The following is a 20576-nucleotide window of genomic DNA, read 5'->3' as shown; positions in this document are numbered from 1 at the left end:
ATAAGGCAACTTTCAAAAAAAGTTGCAAACTTTTTGTGCACTTTCAAGTAAAGATCAAAGATACAAATCCAGAGTAATCTAATGTATCAAATTGTTGCATAAGATCTGATTGCATTTGTTGCAGCACTGCTTACAGCAAAACAGCCTTTAAAAAGTAACATTTCCCTCTTTACCTGCAAAATAAAACCTAGAAAAACTTCAGGCGCTCATAAAATGTCCCTAGGGAGAGGACTGGAGGACATTTGCGCAAAAAGTTTGTAGTTTTTTTAAAAAGTTGCAATTGATGAATCATGTGAAAATATCGGAGAACCCCAAACCTCAGCCTCAACGATGAACATAAAAGAAACAAACGGATGAACACATAGAAAATGGGAGTTTAAAAAAGGTGCAAATTAAAAGAATAATGAGGTGCAAAACGGTAAAACAAGACAAAAAAGGCACAAAAGAAATAATGAATTGGGCTCAATATTTTGGAGTAAAACACACACAAAAAAATAAGTGCAAATATATTGACGGGAGAACATTTCAGAGGAAATGTAGGCTTCTTCCGGGATCTACATTATACCAAATGTGTCCGGTTTTGCCCTGCTCCTTCCCAGTTATGACAACTTTTCAAAATGTTTTCAAAGCTGGTAGAAAAATACCAAAAGTTGCAAATGGTTGTGAAATTTTGATTTATGCAAACACTTTGCAATATTAACTCTGTTTTATGACAAAATTTTAGGGCAAACTATTTGATGAATCGTGGCATCCAGGTCTTAAATTTTGCAAGGGTATAAGGTACAATTGTGTCTGCCTGCACCCACCACTAGAGGGAGCTGAAGAGCTAATTGTATACAGATTTATTATGGAGCCCAATGGGACGTGTGTGACTGCACACGAAGCTGCAGAAATCAGCCGTTCTTGGTCTGCTGGAAGGCGTCGTAGTCATGGCTGAATTTGTTTACCATCTTCCATATAAATTACCTTTTTTGCTCATGCAGAAGTGAAAACAAAGACCCTCCTGAGACGTATTGAGTAACAATTGCAAACTGACTGGGGTCATCCAGACAAGCCCCCACAAACTGGATGACGCAGGGGTGATTGAGGCGACATAGAATGGAGACCTCCCGGCAGAACATGTCCACATCAGATTTGGAACAGTAGGTGTTGGCTCTGTATCTAAGAGAAACGAGGGAAGAATAAGGAGGAAAGAACCGAACTGAATAGACGAAAGGTAAATAATAAAATCCCATCACCACCACAATGGCAGAAATTAATTCTTATAGAAAATGTGTCGAGAAATAGACCTTTGTTTAGTCTAAACTCGCATTTTAGACATATATTATACAATTTGGTGATATTTTTGCTAATTTTTCATATCACTATTTACATTAAAAAAATAATATCACAGCTCACCTCCTCCTCCTCCTGTACAATGACTGATAACACCTCTACATACAGTAGATAACACAGGATCCACCACTCACAATAGGTGGTGTCACAGCTCACCTCCTCCTCCTGTACAATGACTGATAACACCTTTATATACAGTAGATAATACAGGATCCACCATTCACAATAGGTGGTGTCACAGCTCACCTCCTCCTCCTGTACAATGACTGCTAACACCTCTATATACAGTAGATAGCACAGGATCCACCATTCACAATAGGTGATGTCACAGCTCACCTCCTCCTCCTGTACAATGACTGATAACACCTCTATATACAGTAGATAGCACAGGATCCACCATTCACAATAGGTGATGTCACAGCTCACCTCCTCCTGTACAATGACTGATAACATCTCTATATACAGAAGATAACACAGGATTCACCATACACAATAGGTGATGTCACAGCTCACCTCCTCTTCCTGTACAATGACTGATAATACCTCTATATACAGTAGATAACACAGGATCCACCATTCACAATAGGTGATGTCACAGCTCACCTGCTCCTCCTGTACAATGACTGATAACACCTCTATATACAGTAGATAACACAGGATCCATCATTCACAGTAGCGGTCACAGCTCACCTCCTCCTCCCACACTGCACAGTGTTCTCTGCACAGGTCACTGGGCATGTCCACAACACTCCCCCCATAATCAGATACAATACATGTAACTATCTTAAAGCAGATCTAGTAATATTGTTAGCAGAAGCTTTGGCAACATGATGGACTCCCCATAATTATGTATGGAAAAAAAATCACTTAAAATCAGGAAATAACAGATTTGAAAAAATCATCTGGGTTATGAAACCGTCCAATAATCCGTCATATCTGATAATCCATCACTTGTGCCTCTGCTGCACGGAGACGGCTGTATTGTAGCAACAATAAGAATATAATTTAAATGAAGAACTTTTATAATGAAGAAATATCATTTTCCGCTCGTTTCCTTCGTTAGCCCTAATGTGGGTTTGTAATAAACTTCTGAGACTTTTCACCTCTTAACGGCGACGATTTTATTTCTGCATCTTCCTTTGTATACTTTTCCGAACGACCCTGCGAAAATATCAAAGAATTGTTAACTGCTGCGGCTAAATAATTAACGGTGCTTCAGGGGCCGCGGCCGCGACGCTTCTCACACCTGAGCCAATTATTTCGTGAAATTCAATTTCTGACATCTGAAGGTGAAAGTGTGAGGGCAGGCCGGCACGCAGGAGGAGGACGTCGGCCTTCTCTGCAAGAAAATAACAAAAAAATAAGATAAAGTAGCAAAACGCCTGTGAATGAAAATGAAGCGATTTATCTGATTGCTACATAGAATACAAAGGAGAAGTGTTAAAGGGGACAGACCCTGCATGCGCCCCCCAGGAGAAAACGGACATGGGGGTCTTGTGTTGGCGTCTGCTCCTGTGGGCAAACCTGCAGTGCAAATAAGTAGAACTATGGTGTATAGGAGCCATCATTTCTGACTGCAGGGTCCAGGGAGGTAAGAGTTAACTGTGGAGGAGACCTTGGTAGCCCACTACAGTGCCAGGTGAAAATATGAGAAAGATTATCTAGTTTGTATTTCCATTGTCTTCAGTTTTTAGATGGAGAAGTTTTTTTGTCTGTTCCCCATGACAACACTTCTCGCTTCTGAGCTCTGACTGCTTAGGGTTATGATACACTTGCAGCAGCCAATAGGATATCTTCACCCCTGGAGGTCCCAGGCAGTAGATATTGTCATCATGTTTTTTTTTTTTTATTATGATTTTACCTCTCTACAGTGATGAAGCATGGCATGGATAGCATCATCCATCTGACCGATATTAAGCTGGAGGGGTTAGAATGGTCTTATGGTGACGAAAGTGAATGCATTATGTTTGTCAGTTTGTTACAATGCAGAAAATATATCTCCCATAAATTTCAGATCGATGAAAATTCCAATATTAATCACTGACTACTGGATCCAAAACGTCTGGGGATCGATGCTTTGAACGGAGGAGGCTCTGGCCTCAGTACTGTACTTCTTTTCATCTGAATAAACAAATTCCAGTCCTGGTGTCTAGTTCTCATAGCAGATCTCCTGCTGTAATTACCTGGTCACTGCAGGAGATCTCTACTTCAATGGAGGTGGACATATCAGCTTTCTCTCTTCCCCAGTTACAACTAATTTCTTACTTCCCCTGTTATAATTAATCCCATATGATCGACGTGAGGGTGATATGTCCCCTCTCTGGAGAGGTCTTTATGGATTTACATTTTTTTTTTCCTTGATCATCATCTCATGGAGAATATTCAAAAAAAAGTCACCCAATTCGGACGACCAGATCGAGGCTTCCGTAAGGAGAAACAGAAAGAAAAATCCCCCGGTAGTGAAGGGGTTAACCAGGCTTCATAGTTTGTTATTGTAACTATTGGACTCGTTCCATATTTATTTACTTCTCAGGAGGAAGTTTTCCAGAAAACAGCCATTAATAAAAAAAAAAAAAAGCATTTTTCCCTTTAAACGCGGATATCTGTGCGCTCTCCGCAGATTGGAATTTTGCCCATGTTATATCTATCAATGTGTTTTTTGGGGGCGATTTATTTTTTAAGTGCATCTGCTGCTGTCGCAGGGAACATTTAATGACAATCTGTTTGGAATGGGCTGATATAATATTTATGCCGCGGAGGATTAAAAGCATTTGTCGATGAAGAGACCTTCGTGGAAGATTAATCCGGAGGAAACTTCCCTTCACCTGAATACTGTACACTTAGAATCAACTGCAAGGATTTAACCATTTCTTTCCATATATAGAAAGATTAGTACTCGGGGATACAAAGATCAATAATAGAAACAAACCTGGGGCATAAATCAGAGGGTGAGTAAAAGTGTGTTTGGGTTTGGGGATTTAAAGGGGAACTCCGATTTGTACCAGCATTTCATTTTTCAGGTTTAAAACGATATGTTGATTCATTCTATATATTATCTTTATGGGTTCGGAGCTCAGTTTTACGGCTGTACAGATTTAAATCCTCTACACAGACATATGATTGAAATATACAATTTTCTACCACTAGGGGGAGCTCACACAACATGGAGTGCCGGGACAGCTGTATACATTAATATGTAGTGAGCTCCCTCTAGTGGTGGCTGAAGGAAGTCATAAAGTAATATAGCATTAAAGCTGTATGAAAGGAAGGAGGCGATTAGGAGCTCCGTAGCAATAAAATGAAGCCCGACCCATATAAATATTATGATATTAATTAGCAAAGAATTTTGGTCCAGAAACAAAACAATATTCACGGTTGGAGATGTGATCAGCTGTGATCTGTGAGGAAATCTGATGGTAAGGGTTCAGTTTCCCTGCAGCGCCACCACAGGCGAGATGAAGAATTACATGATGTCCATTCACATCAATGGGTTGTGTGCAATTCAGGACTGGACTGGTCCTATAGAGTGAGAGATGCTCCTGCAACCACTCTGATCAAAAGATGTGGATCCTGTGGACCACCACAATATTCCTCAGAATATATGAAAATTGTTTTTCTAAACTTAGGATAGTCCCAAGAACTTTCTTCCAGTACCTTTTGTCATGCTTTTAATCTTCCCCAGAGGAGATGGGACGGACACGTAGGAGCCATCTAAGAGACATAGAGAATGTTACCACAGATGAGATGTAAGGGAAATGCAATAATAACTTTATCTTTCTACACAGAACCCGCAGTGGAGTCGACATCCCTCTACACAGAACCCGGCGTGGAGCAGACATCCCTCTACACAGAACCCGCGGTGCAGCCGACATCCCTCTACACAGAACCCGCAGTGGAGCCGACATCCCTCTACACAGAACCAGGCGTGGAGCCAACATCCCTCTACACAGAACCCGCTGTGGAGCAGACATCCCTCTACACAGAACCCGGCATGGAGCAGACATCCCTCTACACAGAACCCGCAGTGGAGCCGACATCCCTCTACAAAAAACCCGTCGTGGAGCAGACATCCCTCTACACAGAACCCGCGGTGCAGCCGACATCCTTCTACATTCTTCTACACAGAACCTGGCGTGGAGCAGACATCCCTCTACACAGAACCCGCAGTGGAGCCGACATCCCTCTACACAGAACCCGCAGTGGAGCCGACATCCCTCTACACAGAACCCGCAATGGAGCAGACATCCCTCTACACAGAACCCGCAGTGGAGCCGACATCCCTCTACACAGAACCCGGCATGGAGCAGACATCCCTCTACACAGAACCCGCAATGGAGCAGACATCCCTCTACACAGAACCCGCAGTGGAGCCGACATCCCTCTACAAAAAACCCGTCGTGGAGCAGACATCCCTCTACACAGAAACCGCGGTGCAGCCGACATCCCTCTACACAGAACCCACCGTGGAGCAGAAATCCCTCTACACAGAACCCGCTGTGCAGCCGACATCCTTCTACATCCTTCTACACAGAACCCGGCGTGGAGCAGACATCCCTCTACACAGAACCCGCGGTGCAGCCGACATCCCTCTACACAGAACCCGCAGTGGAGCCGACATCCCTCTACACAGAACCCGGCATGGAGCAGACATCCCTCTACACAGAACCCGCAATGGAGCCAACATCCTTCTACACAGAACCCGGCGTGGAGCAGACATCCCTCTACACAGAACCCGCCGTGGAGCCGACATCAATCTACACAGAACCTGGCGTGGAGCCGACATCCTTCTACACAGAATCCGGCGTGGAGCCGACATCCCTCTACACAGAACCCGCCATGGAGCCGACATCCTTCTACACAGAACCCGCCATGGAGCCGACATCCTTCTACACAGAACCCGCCATGGAGCCGACATCCCCCTACACAGAACCCGCCATGGAGCCGACATCCTTCTACACAGAACCCACGGTGCAGCCGACATCCTTCTACACAGAACCCGGCGTGGAGCAGACATCCCTCTACACAGAACCCGGCATGGAGCAGACATCCCTCTACACAGAACCCGCAATGGAGCAGACATCCCTCTACACAGAACCCGCAGTGGAGCCGACATCCCTCTACAAAAAACCCGTCGTGGAGCAGACATCCCTCTACACAGAAACCGCGGTGCAGCCGACATCCCTCTACACAGAACCCACCGTGGAGCAGAAATCCCTCTACACAGAACCCGCGGTGCAGCCGACATCCTTCTACATCCTTCTAAACAGAACCCGGCGTGGAGCTGACATCCCTCTACACAGAACCCGCAGTGGAGCCGACATCCCTCTACACAGAACCCGCAGTGGAGCCGACATCCCTCTACACAGAACCAGGCGTGGAGCCAACATCCCTCTACACAGAACCCGCAGTGGAGCAGACATCCCTCTACACAGAACCCGGCATGGAGCAGACATCCCTCTACACAGAACCCGCAATGGAGCAGACATCCCTCTACACAGAACCCGCAGTGGAGCCGACATCCCTCTACAAAAAACCCGTCGTGGAGCAGACTTCCCTCTACACAGAAACCGCGGTGCAGCCGACATCCCTCTACACAGAACCCACCGTGGAGCAGAAATCCCTCTACACAGAACCCGCTGTGCAGCCGACATCCTTCTACATCCTTCTACACAGAACCCGGCGTGGAGCAGACATCCCTCTACACAGAACCCGCGGTGCAGCCGACATCCCTCTACACAGAACCCGCAGTGGAGCCGACATCCCTCTACACAGAACCCGGCATGGAGCAGACATCCCTCTACACAGAACCCGCAATGGAGCAGACATCCCTCTACACAGAACCCGCAGTGGAGCCGACATCCCTCTACAAAAAACCCGTCGTAGAGCAGATATCCCTCTACACAGAAACCGCGGTGCAGCCGACATCCCTCTACACAGAACCCACCGTGGAGCTGACATCCCTCTACACAAAACCCGCAGTGGAGCCGACATCCCTCTACACAGAACCAGGCGTGGAGCCAACATCCCTCTACACAGAATCCGGCGTGGAGCCGACATCCCTCTACACAGAACCAACTATGGAGCCGACATCCCTCTACACAGAACCCGCCATGGAGCCGACATCCTTCTACACAGAACCCGCAATGCAGCCAACATCCTTCTACACAGAACCCGGCGTGGAGCAGACATCCCTCTACACAGAACCCGCCGTGGAGCCGACATCAATCTACACAGAACCCGGCGTGGAGCCGACATCCTTCTACACAAATCCGGCGTGGAGCCGACATCCCTCTACACAGAACCCGCCATGGAGCCGACATCCTTCTACACAGAACCCGCCATGGAGCCGACATCCCCCTACACAGAACCCGCCATGGAGCCGACATCCTTCTACACAGAACCCGCCATGGAGCCGACATCCCCCTACACAGAACCCGCCATGGAGCCGACATCCTTCTACACAGAACCCGCGGTGCAGCCGACATCCTACTACACAGAACCCGGCGTGGAGCAGACATCCCTCTACACAGAACCCGGCATGGAGCAGACATCCCTCTACACAGAACCCGCAATGGAGCAGACATCCCTCTACACAGAACCCGCAGTGAAGCCGACATCCCTCTACAAAAAACCCGTCGTGGAGCAGAAATCCCTTTACACAGAACCCGCGGTGCAGCCGAAATCATTCTACACAGAACCCGGCGTGGAGCTGACATCCCTCTACACAGAACCCGCAGTGGAGCCAACATCCCTCTACACAGAACCCGCAGTGGAGCTGACATCCCTCTACACAGAACCAGGCGTGGAGCCAACATCCCTCTACACAGAACCCGGCGTGGAGCCGACATCCCTCTACACAGAACCAACTATGGAGCCGACATCCCTCTACACAGAACCCGCCATGGAGCCGACATCCTTCTACACAGAACCCGCGATGCAGCCAACATCCCCCTACACAGAACCCGCCATGGAGCCGACATCCTTCTACACAGAACCCGCGGTGCAGCCGACATCCTTCTACACAGAACCCGCCATGGAGCAGACATCCCTCTACACAGAACCCGGCATGGAGCAGACATCCCTGTACACAGAACCCGCAATGGAGCAGACATCCCTCTACACAGAACCCGCAGTGAAGCCGACATCCCTCTAAAAAAACCCGTCGTGGAGCAGACATCCCTCTACACAGAAACCGCGGTGCAGCCGACATCCCTCTACACAGAACCCACCGTGGAGCAGAAATCCCTCTACACAGAACCCGTGGTGCAGCCGACATCCTTCTACACAGAACCCGGCGTGGAGCTGACATCCCTCTACACAGAACCCGCAGTGGAGCCAACATCCCTCTACACAGAACCCGCAGTGGAGCCGACATCCCTCTACACAGAACCAGGCGTGGAGCCAACATCCCTCTACACAGAACCCGGCGTGGAGCCGACATCCCTCTACACAGAACCAACTATGGAGCCGACATCCCTCTACACAGAACCCGCCATGGAGCCGACATCCTTCTACACAGAACCCGCGATGCAGCCAACATCCTTCTATACAGAACCCGGCGTGGAGCAGACATCCCTCTACACAGAACCCGCAGTGGAGCCGACATCTCTCTACACAGAACCCGCAGTGGAGCAGACATCCCTCTACACAGAACCCGGCATGGAGCAGACATCCCTCTACACAGAACCCGCAATGGAGCAGACATCCCTCTACACAGAACCCGCAGTGGAGCTGACATCCCTCTACAAAAAACCCGTCGTGGAGCAGACATCCCTCTACACAGAAACCGCGGTGCAGCCAACATCCCTCTACACAGAACCCACCGTGGAGCAGAAATCCCTCTACACAGAACCCGCGGTGCAGCCGACATCCTTCTACATCCTTCTACACAGAACCCGGCATGGAGCTGACATCCCTCTACACAGAACCCGCAGTGGAGCCGACATCCCTCTACACAGAACCCGCAGTGGAGCCGACATCCCTCTACACAGAACCAGGCGTGGAGCCAACATCCCTCTACACAGAACCCGGTGGGGAGCCGACATCCCTCTACACAGAACCAACTATGGAGCCGACATCCCTCTACACAGAACCCGCCATGGAGCAGACATCCTTCTACACAGAACCCGTGATGCAGCCAACATCCTTCTACACAGAACCCGGCGTGGAGCAGACATCCCTCTACACAGAACCCGCAATGGAGCAGACATCCCTCTACACAGAACCCGCAGTGGAGCCGACATCCCTCTACACAGAAACCGCGGTGCAGCCGACATCCCTCTACACAGAACCCACCGTGGAGCAGAAATCCCTCTACACAGAACCCGCGGTGCAGCTGACATCCTTCTACATCCTTCTACACAGAACCCGGCATGGAGCTGACATCCCTCTACACAGAACCCGGCATGGAGCTGACATCCCTCTACACAGAACCCGCAGTGGAGCCGACATCCCTCTACACAGAACCCGGCGTGGAGCCGACATCCCTCTACACAGAACCAACTATGGAGCCGACATCCCTCTACACAGAACCCGCCATGGAGCCGACATCCTTCTACACAGAACCCGCGTTGCAGCCAACATCCTTCTACACAGAACCCGGCGTGGAGCAGACATCCCTCTACACAGAACCTGCAGTGGAGCCGACATCCCTCTACACAGAACCCGGCGTGGAGCCGACATCCTTCTACACAGAATCCGGCGTGGAGCCGACATCCCTCTACACAGAACCCGCCATGGAGCCGACATCCCCCTACACAGAACCCGCCATGGAGCCGACATCCTTCTACACAGAACCCGCCATGGAGCCGACATCCTTCTACACAGAACCCGCGGTGCAGCCGACATCCTTCTACACAGAACCCGGCGTGGAGCAGACATCCCTCTACACAGAACCCGCCGGGGAGCCGACATCCCTCTACACAGAACCCGCCGTGGAGCCGACATCAATCTACACAGAACCCGCGGTGGAGCCGACATCCCTCTACACAGAACCCGACGTGGAGCCGACATCCCTCTACACAGAACCCGCCGTGGAGCCGACATCAATCTACACAGAACCCGCCATGGAGCCGACATCCCTCTACACAGAAGCCGCCGTGGAGCCGACAGCCGGACACAGACATGACGGAAAGGCTCTGTCACAATATTAAAGCATTTAGCACATTTACTAACACCACGCCTAGTCCCATCTCTTTTATCAAGCCGCTCCTGAACCAGGTGATCACTTCATCCTCCATCTGCTTCCCCCTCTCCAGTCATATTACCAGGCTCTGGTGGCTGCACACTGCCTGAGTATTCGGGTGGGTGGCGTTTATGACCCTTCATCATCATACTGAACTGAGAACTAACTAAGCTCTGCTACATCTGTCGCAGCACTGTCATTGGACTACATTGCAATCTCAGCTCTGCTACATCGCATAGTCAGCCCTGCTATGTCACTGTCACAGCTCCGCAGTGAATTTCTGGACAAACTCAGCTCTGCCGCGTCAGAGGGTCACTTATTCTATGCCACTCTTCCAGTTCTACCTTTGACCCTCAGCGAGTCTACTCCGCACCCTCGTGGTCTACAACTCTGCTACACCTGCCGTTTCCCAGCTCCTGTTGGACTGACGGCTCCTTTGTCTGAAGTCACACAGCAGAGAGGCAGTCAGTGAAGCAGGCGGCACTGGGAGGGGCTAGAGCTGGAGTGACGGAGGCTTCAGATCTACCATAGCTCTTCAGCCTCATTTGCATATCAATTCCAACGCTGATTTCTCAGTCATGGAGGATCAGATCGGCCATGTACAGATATCGCTTGACTTGTCTGTGAAAGAGCTTCATGTACATATTAGTTTGAAGGGGTGAAACCCTGCTGACAGGTTCCCTATAAGTGTATAATTTATGACTAAGAATATTAACCCTTTATCTTTCTATATTATCACATTATATATTAGAGATTAACAAATCTTTTAAAATTCTAATTCACCAGCTTTGTGGAATTTTTCCCCGAAAATTTAAAATTTGCAGCAAATTGCAAGTACTTCAAAGCCTGCGATTGCCCAGAAAACACGTAACACTCTGACGTCTGCTAGGACTGTATTACACACAGCGTAAAGAGCCTTAATAATGACCGTGTGACTTCAACCTATAAGGCTAAGGGTAACGGTTCATCATTACTGCGCTGTCACACTCTCTGTATAGTTTATTCAGTGTTTTATGGCTTTCTCTTCCTATCTGTATGGCTAAGCTGTGACGTCCTCTCACTATTCAGTTTCACCACCATTTGGCTGCTGCGTTCCCTGCCTCGGCTTTTATACAGGACACGATAATCTCTCCCGATTGGCTGCATTATTCTATGTGACGCGATATCTGCAAGGTATTATGGGGAAGCCTCCGCGTCTGCGCCTGACGTTATCTTTGTGGTGATTTGCAAATAGCTCAAATTCAACGGGTCCAGAGAATTTCCCAACAATTTGACATGAGATCGATCCGCTTCGATTGGCTCATCTCTGCTAAATACATAACGAAAAGTTGCTCTGGGATTGAAAAAAAATAAAATAAATGGTCAAAACTTTAACATTTCTTCACATAAAAAAACAAAAATCTTCCTAACTTTGGTTAACCCGCAATCGCCCATCGTCATGTATGGACTCTGCTTACAGAAGGGCGTTACCGCCCCCCCAGGAGCCCGCGGCCATCTCTGAGCTCCGGATGGACTGTAATGAAACATCTGAATGTTAGCTACCTCCGCCGGGCTGCGAGTATTCGTTACAGGGGGACTCCTCCTGCGGATGCTTGTAGTGCTTCAGCAGGGTAACAATGCCGTCATGACCTGCAGAAGGAGAACACTTGTTTCTAAGACGCATTCTATGGGTTAATGCATTTTGCGAGCGGAAGACAGAAGAGATCTGGAGTAAAACTGAACACAAACATCATAAAAGTGAACCGGTTCTATGTGCGGCAAAGCAGCGCGGCGACATTGTGATCTGTGCCACAAATGGTGCCGAGAACAAAAGAGCAATATTGTCACGGAATGTTGCTATTAAACGATACATTGTATCACAGGTGATAACTCGTGTGACCTCACGGTATTTGGTGCCGTCACAGCTCCCAACTTACAAATTCTGTATCTGGTGTAAAATTAAACTCATGTCAGGCTGAAAACAGAATTTTGGAAACAACAATATGTCCTTGACCAATATCTGGGAATTGTAAGAAAAACCATCAGGCCACAAATGTATCAGCAATGTAGACAGATGATAACTGGAACATAGGCCAGTATTGCATAATACTTTTTCTTCTATTTTATTCTGAACAGAAATTAACCACTTCTTTCACGTAGTTCACAGATATAAAATTGGTTACAAAATTGGAATTTCGTTACGTGCAGTGACGGGGGCTGAACTGTTACCTTTCTCGTAAGCCCACATTAGACACGTCTGCTCGTCTTTTTCCCCGCTCGATCTGCTGGGATCGCTGGCGACCAGATTCATGTCGGCTCCGTTGTCGAGCAGGAACTGAACCAGACGGATGTGTCCGTGGAAGCACGCGCAGTGCAATCCTGCAAGAGAGGACGTCGCCGGCGATACATGAGCACGATGCAAGTGCAGCCAATAATCATAAAGCCGCGAGTGATATTCTTCCCGGGGAAATATGTTATGCCGAAAATTACCAAGTGCTGAAAGGACAAGATGATTTCATTTTATTGCAACCAACAGGCTGGTGCTTATCCTGCCAGCCGAGAAGAATGATCAGCTCCAAACAAAAATGAATCCAGAAGAAAGAGAGGAGAGAAGAATTGGAAGCGCTGGGAGTGCGGAAAGGACGGAACATCCGTCATTCCAAGACGTTAACGTTTCTTAATCTAAATTAATTGCTACCCGGTGCCAGATGGGTAACCCTTAAACTTCCTCTCCGCCGTCACTCAGAAAACTCTCCTGCATTCTGCAAAGTCACGAGAAGCAGCGTTACGACACCGGAGCTGCGCTCCCTAACTGTAACCATGGTCAGCCATATTGGAGGCTACGGGGAACGTCTTAGGACAACGGGTCAACCAGCTCCTTCCACTTCTACCAGTCTTATGTCTGGGAAAGGCAGGCAATTGTTTCATCCAAACTTTCTCCTTTGTTCTTGACCCCGTTTTAGTAGTCAAATCACTGCCCCGGCGCAGGAAGGAGAGGATAGAGATGGCGGGAAAGGCTGCTCAGCGCAGGGCGGACATATCAATGGCATACCTCCCAACCGTCCCGGATCCCGCGGGACTGTCCTGATTTTGACAGTCAGCCCCGCGATCCCGGGCGGGACATTAGTTAATGGTGCAACCTGTGCAGCCGTACGGGGCCCAAGAGGTGCGGGGGCCACTATCTCCTCCAAGGCAGGTGGAATTGTGCACTATGATGAGTTATTAGACTGCAGAGGTCCCATCTATTGTCTGTGCACAGGGGGTCTCCTTCCGCCTCATCCTCTTACCTGTGTGTCCGTCTCTTCCCTGGTGATTGATGTTTAGGACATTTTGATCAAGAAGGAATTTAATCAGCTCCAGATTTTTGCCGTATGTGCAGGCGCTGCGGGGAAACCCAGAAAATATCACGATGCAACGTAACAAGCCCAAAACATCTCATGGTATCACAGTCCATCGCCTCAAAGCTTCGCACTGGTCCACACCAGCGCTGGAGGCGGCACAGACTGCGCCACAAACACAGCAGCGTGCGGCTCTATGGCGGACATCATGACGGCGGTTCACACCTGCGCTGGAGGCGGCACAGACTGCGCCACAAACAGCAGCGTGCGGCTCTATGGCGGACACCATGACGGCACTCAATGGGCTTCCACCCTGTGACGGTTCCAGCACTGACCATAATATTATTGTTCTGCCCCAATGGCGGAGCAAAAAAAAAAAACGGAATTAACAAAACGCAGGTGTGAACCTCTCCCCAGGATGTGACTATCTAGTTATGGGGCTGTAGGTTCTGCTCAGGTTCGCAGAGCGGATAGAGCGGAGCAGCGGAGCATCACTAATCTCCCGCCATCTCCAGCAGTTGGAAAAACTCCCATAGACTTTAATGGAAAGAGCAAAATGCTCGCCAAATATATTGTGTATAATGTATCACATGTCAGATGCAATAAGTGTATTATGTATCACACATTAGAATGTTCGGCATATTCTGTATTACAATGTATCACTCATTATGTACAGTATGATGTATAACGTATCAGATACAATAATTATCACACATGGTTATATCTAGTGCGGTATATTAGATGTGCACAGTTTGGTTTACGTTACTCTGTATCACATGAATGTATCTAGTGCGGTATATTAGATGTGCACAGTTTGGTTTACGTTACTCTGTATCACATGAATGTATCTAGTGCGGTATATTAGATGTGCACAGTTTGGTTTACGTTACTCTGTATCACACATTACAATCCACACTATATTATATATTCTCTGTGACTTTCTATTACCTATGGAACGCCGTTTCGCTGAAGATGTTCTCCTTGCTCAGACTCTCTGAACCCGACAGCTCAATCAATTCTTTCACGACCTGAAATTTTCCATTGTAACAGGCGCTGTGAGAAAGAGAGAAGCGTCATCCAGCGGTGGCCCCTGGTGCGGTGTACAGGGCCCCGGCTCAGGTCGGCTTCCTTCTTCTGGACCCATGTACCCCGAGGAGAGGTGGAAGACACCAGATATTTTATGCTTTCCAGTAAAACTGACTGAGCAGAGGACCCGTCCGTGACCCCATAACCCATAATCCGCACTAGACCCCATTACATCATGGACAAGTCTTTTCCATAGATGTGGGGTCTCCCGTCTGACACGGATCTTGAGACCCCTTTTGTAGACTGTGCCCCTACAGCCGCTGGGGCCCATGACCGGTGGTCCTGTATACTCACAGGTGTAGGGCCGTGTCCCCGTATATATTCACCACGTGGGGCTGCACGTCGGCGTTATCCTGCAGAAGATATCTGACAATTTCATGGTGTCCGAACCGTGAGCAGAAATGCAGCGGCACGTGATCTTCATTATCCTGGGCGTTGACTGTGGAAAACATGCTTCATTAACCCCAGGTCTAAGTCCCGTCTGTAGAACAACACTTTGGATCTTACTTTTTCTCTTTATAAAATATGAAAAATACTTGGAAACAAGCAACGAGCTGCTGTTGACAGATCCCATTTAATGTGGAAGCTAAATTCATGATAGGCTGCAATTAACATCACAACCACTGGGCGGCAGCATAGAGACACATATAGCGTCAACATCTCCCTACAGAGTATCACAAAATGATGATGTTTTTTTTTTTTATTTCTCAAAGCCGATTATCTTTCCTAAGATGAGTGGTGCAAGATAAAGGACAGGCCTGAATAATGAGGGTTCCCAGCAGCCCCTGGTCCCTCCTGCTCGCCCTATGCTATAAGTATTCCTATATTTAAGGATGTTATCAGACATTATGGAATTTATTATGTAAATAAACTGAACTGATAATAAACATAAAACAAAAAACACCCGGAAAAAAATCCATCAAAAGCAACTCACCTGCTTGTTGATGGTTTCCATGTACCAGACAGTAAAAAGAGAAAAAGAACTTGGGTCATCAGCAAATATTTGTAAGAATTTAGGGCTGACTACATGTGGCCAATGTTAGTGAGGGGCAGAACGGGACTTTCAGGGGTGTTTCCACCGAGTGAACCCATAAAGAAGAAGATATTAACGGTCTGATAGATTCATGTCCGACCGCTGGAAACAAACCCTACATGGAGCAGCGATCCCAGAACCTGCCGGAGCGACCACACTCAGCGGAGAATGGAGGGAGGAAAATGCAAAGAGCTGAAGTGTTACCATCTGCCTTCACGCCTTCTTCCATCAGTAACTTTGTGATGGTGAGATATCCTTTGGCTGAGGCCAGGTGCAGGGGTCTGTCCCCCACCTCTCCGCTCAAATTAACATCTGCCCCAAACTTCAAGAGGAGACGAGTGACCTGTCACATATCAAGAAAAAACAGACACATTACATTACAGTTATTATACTCCAGAGCTGCACTCACTATTCTGCTGGTGCAGTCACTGTGTACATACATTACATTATTACTGATCCTCAGTTAGCTCCTGTATTATACTCCAGAGCTGCACTCAATATTCTGCTGGTGCAGTCACTGTGTACATACATTACTGATCCTGAGTTACCTCCTGTATTATACTCCAGAGCTGCACTCACTATTCTGCTGGTGCAGTCACTGTGTACATACATTACTGATCCTGAGTTACCTCCTGTATTATGCTCCAGAGCTGCACTCACTATTCTGCTGGTGCAGTCACTGTGTACATACATTACATTACTGATCCTGAGTTACATCCTGTATTATACTCCAGAGCTGCACTCACTATTCTGCTGGTGCAGTCACGGTGTACATACATTACATTACTGATCCTGAGTTACATCCTGTATTATACCCCAGAGCTGCACTCACTATTCTGCTTGTGCAGTCACTGTGTACATACATTACTGATCCCGAGTTACATCCTGTATTATACTTCAGAGCTGCACTCACTATTCTGCTGGTGCAGTCACTGTGTACATACATTACTGATCCTGAGTTACATCCTGTATTATACTCCAGAGCTGCACTCACTATTCTGCTGGTGCAGTCACTGTGCCCATACATTACATTACTGATCCTGAGTTACATCCTGTATTATACTCCAGAGCTGCACTCACTATTCTGCTGGTGCAGTCACGGTGTACATACATTACATTACTGATCCTGAGTTACATCCTGCATTATACCCCAGAGCTGCACTCACTATTCTGCTGGTGCAGTCACGGTGTACATACATTACATTACTGATCCTGAGTTACATCCTGTATTACACTCCAGAGCTGCACTCACTATTCTGCTGGTGCAGTCACTGTGCCCATACATTACATTACTGATCCTGAGTTACATCCTGTATTATACTCCAGAGCTGCACTCACTATTCTGCTGGTGCAGTCACGGTGTACATACATTACATTACTGATCCTGAGTTACATCCTGTATTACACTCCAGAGCTGCACTCACTATTCTGCTGGTGCAGTCACTGTGCCCATACATTACATTACTGATCCTGAGTTACATCCTGTATTATACTCCAGAGCTGCACTCACTATTCTGCTGGTGCAGTCACTGTGTACATACATTACATTACTGATCCTGAGTTACATCCTGCATTATACCCCAGAGCTGCACTCACTATTCTGCTGGTGCAGTCACGGTGTACATACATTACATTACTGATCCTGAGTTACATCCTGTATTACACTCCAGAGCTGCACTCACTATTCTGCTGGTGCAGTCACTGTGCCCATACATTACATTACTGATCCTGAGTTACATCCTGTATTATACTCCAGAGCTGCACTCACTATTCTGCTGGTGCAGTCACTGTGTACATAAATTACATTACTGATCCTGAGTTATATCCTGTATTATTCTTATACCTTTTTCGTTGTTCTGTTGTTTCTCCTCGACAGTTTGTTGTGATTCCTCCTTTTTAGAGGAATTTGTCCACATGCTCTGGTCAGTACTGATTACCATACACCTTAACCAGTAACGCCCAGTTGCCAATTTACTCAATGTTTTTCAGGCTGGATAATAGAAGAACGGCAGGACACGGAGGTTTCATAGGTAGTTTGAATAACATGTTGCAGAGTAAGACGATTCTATAATAGAAATGTTAATCGTTTACTTTTAGCAATTAACTAAATACAAAGTGAACGAACAAAAGAGAAATGTAAATCCCATCAGTCCTGGTGGCTGCATTTCTGCAATGTAGTTGTGGATGTGGTCAGGATTCCTGGTGTCCTCAATGGTGAGAAATCCGGGTAGATACCGACCCATCATGTAATGTCATCAGGAGGCGGCTGATCGGCTCCAAATCTATTCTACAGCCGGACAACAACCCCCAACATCCAGCCAGTGTCATTAATAACCAGGAGTTCTGGAGGGGATGATCCGGACCCCTGATCTCACATCATCCTGTCTGTCGGGGATCACAGAAGGATCCGCACAAGAATCATACACAGGAGATCTGGGGTCAGGTCTCCAAGATGTTTGGAACAACCTCCTGCTGAGATCCTCCAGAACCTGATCCTCCATCTGTGAAGATGTGATGGAGGTGACGGGCGATCACCAGACACTGATGATGGAGGTGACGGGCGATCACCAGATACTGATGATGGAGGTGACGGGCGATCACCAGATACTGATGATGGAGGTGACGGGCGATCACCAGATACTAATGATGGAGGTGACGGGCGGTCACCAGATACTGATGATGGAGGAGACTGGCGGTCACCAGATACTAATGATGGAGGAGACGGGCAGTCACCAGATACTGATGATGGAGGAGACGGGCGGTCACCAGATACTGATGATGGAGGTGACGGGCGGTCACCAGATACTGATGATGGAGGAGACGGGCAGTCACCAGATACTGATGATGGAGGAGACGGGCGGTCACCAGATACTGATGATGGAGGTGACGGGCGGTCACCAGACACTGATGATGGAGGTGATGGGCGATCACCAGACACTGATGATGGAGGTGATGGGCGGTCATCAGACACTGATGATGGAGGTGATGGGCAGTCACCAGATACTGATGATGGGATTTCCATTTCTCTTTTTTCATTCAGTTTGCATTTGATATAAACTTTGAACACTTCTATTTTTACAGCTTCTCACTCTGCAGCATCTTCCTCCCGTGTATATAACGTTGGCGCCCTCCTGTCCTCCTGTGTGTCTGCAGCCGATGGACGGTCCGTATGTCGGTGGATGGACGGCATTATTCAGTCCTCACTCTTGGAAGAACCATGGAATGTTTTCTGCCCAGGACTCCATAGTCTGATATAACACATTCAGCTCTGCTACATCCCGACACTCAGTTACGGTCTCACCTGCTCGTGGCCGTTGTATGCGGCGATGTGTAACGGGGTGAAGAATACGGCGTCCTGAACGTTGACGTACGCCCCGTGTTGCAGTAAGATGTCCACAGCCTGAGTGCAAAAGATGAAACATTTCATGTGTGAGAAGGAACGACACGAGGGCGGTCGGAGGTCAACAGCGGGGAAAGAAACACCCATTATTGAGACCCCCACCTAGAAATGTGCCCAATAGCGGCCACTTCATGCCAATCACGGTTCAGTAAAGTCATAAGTGAACCCTTGATTATAGATTACAATTTTGGGGGGCAAAGGAGACCGCCTTCCTTCTTACATTTCTATAAATTTGCTTCAGAATCCTAATTTCTTACAATATAATTCAATGCATGGTCAAGACATGCTGGAAAGACCCTCAACAGGCTGCAGTTCCCATCTGAGCCACCAGGTGGCCACATAGACACATATAGCAGAAACATCTCCAGACAGAGTATCATAATCATAATTTTTTTTTTTTATTGCAGGTCATTGGACTACAAAGAACTAAGAAGAATTTCAAGGGTAAAAAATATTTTCTGCGAATAGATTGGCAGGACGCTGCTCCGGCGGCCTCATCACTGGCCCATGGCCACCGGACTAGAACTCTGTGAACCGCACCCTACCGGTCTCTTCTTCTGATTTGTAGGCCTGACACAATGTCGTGATTACAAAACTGCCGCACGCATGAGACTGCTCCGAGGCTGCCGGCCAGAATTGGCGCTGGAGATGCCGGCAGGTGGGAGGCGGATGGCAGGGCTCCGGTGAGGCGGCCATGGCCTACTGAGACCCCACTGGAGAAAGGTCCTGCCAATCTAGTAACTCATCTCTAATATTTTCAGAAACCCTTCTGGTCTACCATCGTGACTTTATGATGAACAATGCCTCATCCTGCCAGAATCCATAGTGGTGGACATTAACCCTGTACCTTGAACCAATCCCTGGGCAACATTTGGCTTTAGAGCGTTACTGGGACATTTAACTTCTTATATAATATGATTAATAACTTTTTTAATTCTTAACTGAAGCATCCGGGGATCCAGTTTCTAAAAATCCCTGGTGATCGTCAGATTCAATCACCAGGTGAAGTTGTGCGATTCCCCTACAGTGGCCACTACAGGACAAATGTAGAACTGCATCCCTCCCATTAACATGAATCAAGTCCTTATGGACAGGCTGAGTCCTCCAGAGCAGAAGACCCTCTTACCTAGGGGGCAAATCTAATAGAAGAGGACCTGACATTGGAGACCCCCTTCATAACATCCAGGAATCAGAACACGGACATAAAAATGATGCAAAAAC

The 20576-nt window shown here is 47.8% G+C and overlaps 1 protein-coding gene across 1 annotated transcript in view; it reads right to left on the bottom strand.

The window, feature by feature from the left end:
• The window catches only part of TNNI3K (TNNI3 interacting kinase), a 167825-nt gene that overhangs the window by 119153 nt on the left and 28096 nt on the right, over nucleotides 1-20576 (bottom strand). The window contains exons 6-16 of the mRNA XM_069738278.1: nucleotides 19257-19355; nucleotides 16160-16298; nucleotides 15217-15361; nucleotides 14785-14889; nucleotides 13786-13880; nucleotides 12728-12877; nucleotides 12062-12148; nucleotides 4990-5046; nucleotides 2582-2674; nucleotides 2439-2496; nucleotides 967-1161 (exon numbers count right to left, since the gene is read on the bottom strand). Of these exons, the coding sequence (XP_069594379.1) occupies nucleotides 967-1161; nucleotides 2439-2496; nucleotides 2582-2674; nucleotides 4990-5046; nucleotides 12062-12148; nucleotides 12728-12877; nucleotides 13786-13880; nucleotides 14785-14889; nucleotides 15217-15361; nucleotides 16160-16298; nucleotides 19257-19355 (1223 nt within the window). The remainder of the gene's footprint in view (nucleotides 1-966; nucleotides 1162-2438; nucleotides 2497-2581; nucleotides 2675-4989; nucleotides 5047-12061; nucleotides 12149-12727; nucleotides 12878-13785; nucleotides 13881-14784; nucleotides 14890-15216; nucleotides 15362-16159; nucleotides 16299-19256; nucleotides 19356-20576) is intronic.

The sequence above is a fragment of the Ranitomeya imitator genome, chromosome 8, assembly GCF_032444005.1.
Source record: "Ranitomeya imitator isolate aRanImi1 chromosome 8, aRanImi1.pri, whole genome shotgun sequence".
In the NCBI taxonomy this organism is placed as follows: Eukaryota; Metazoa; Chordata; class Amphibia; order Anura; family Dendrobatidae; genus Ranitomeya; species Ranitomeya imitator.
This window is presented reverse-complemented; position numbering and strand designations above follow the sequence as displayed.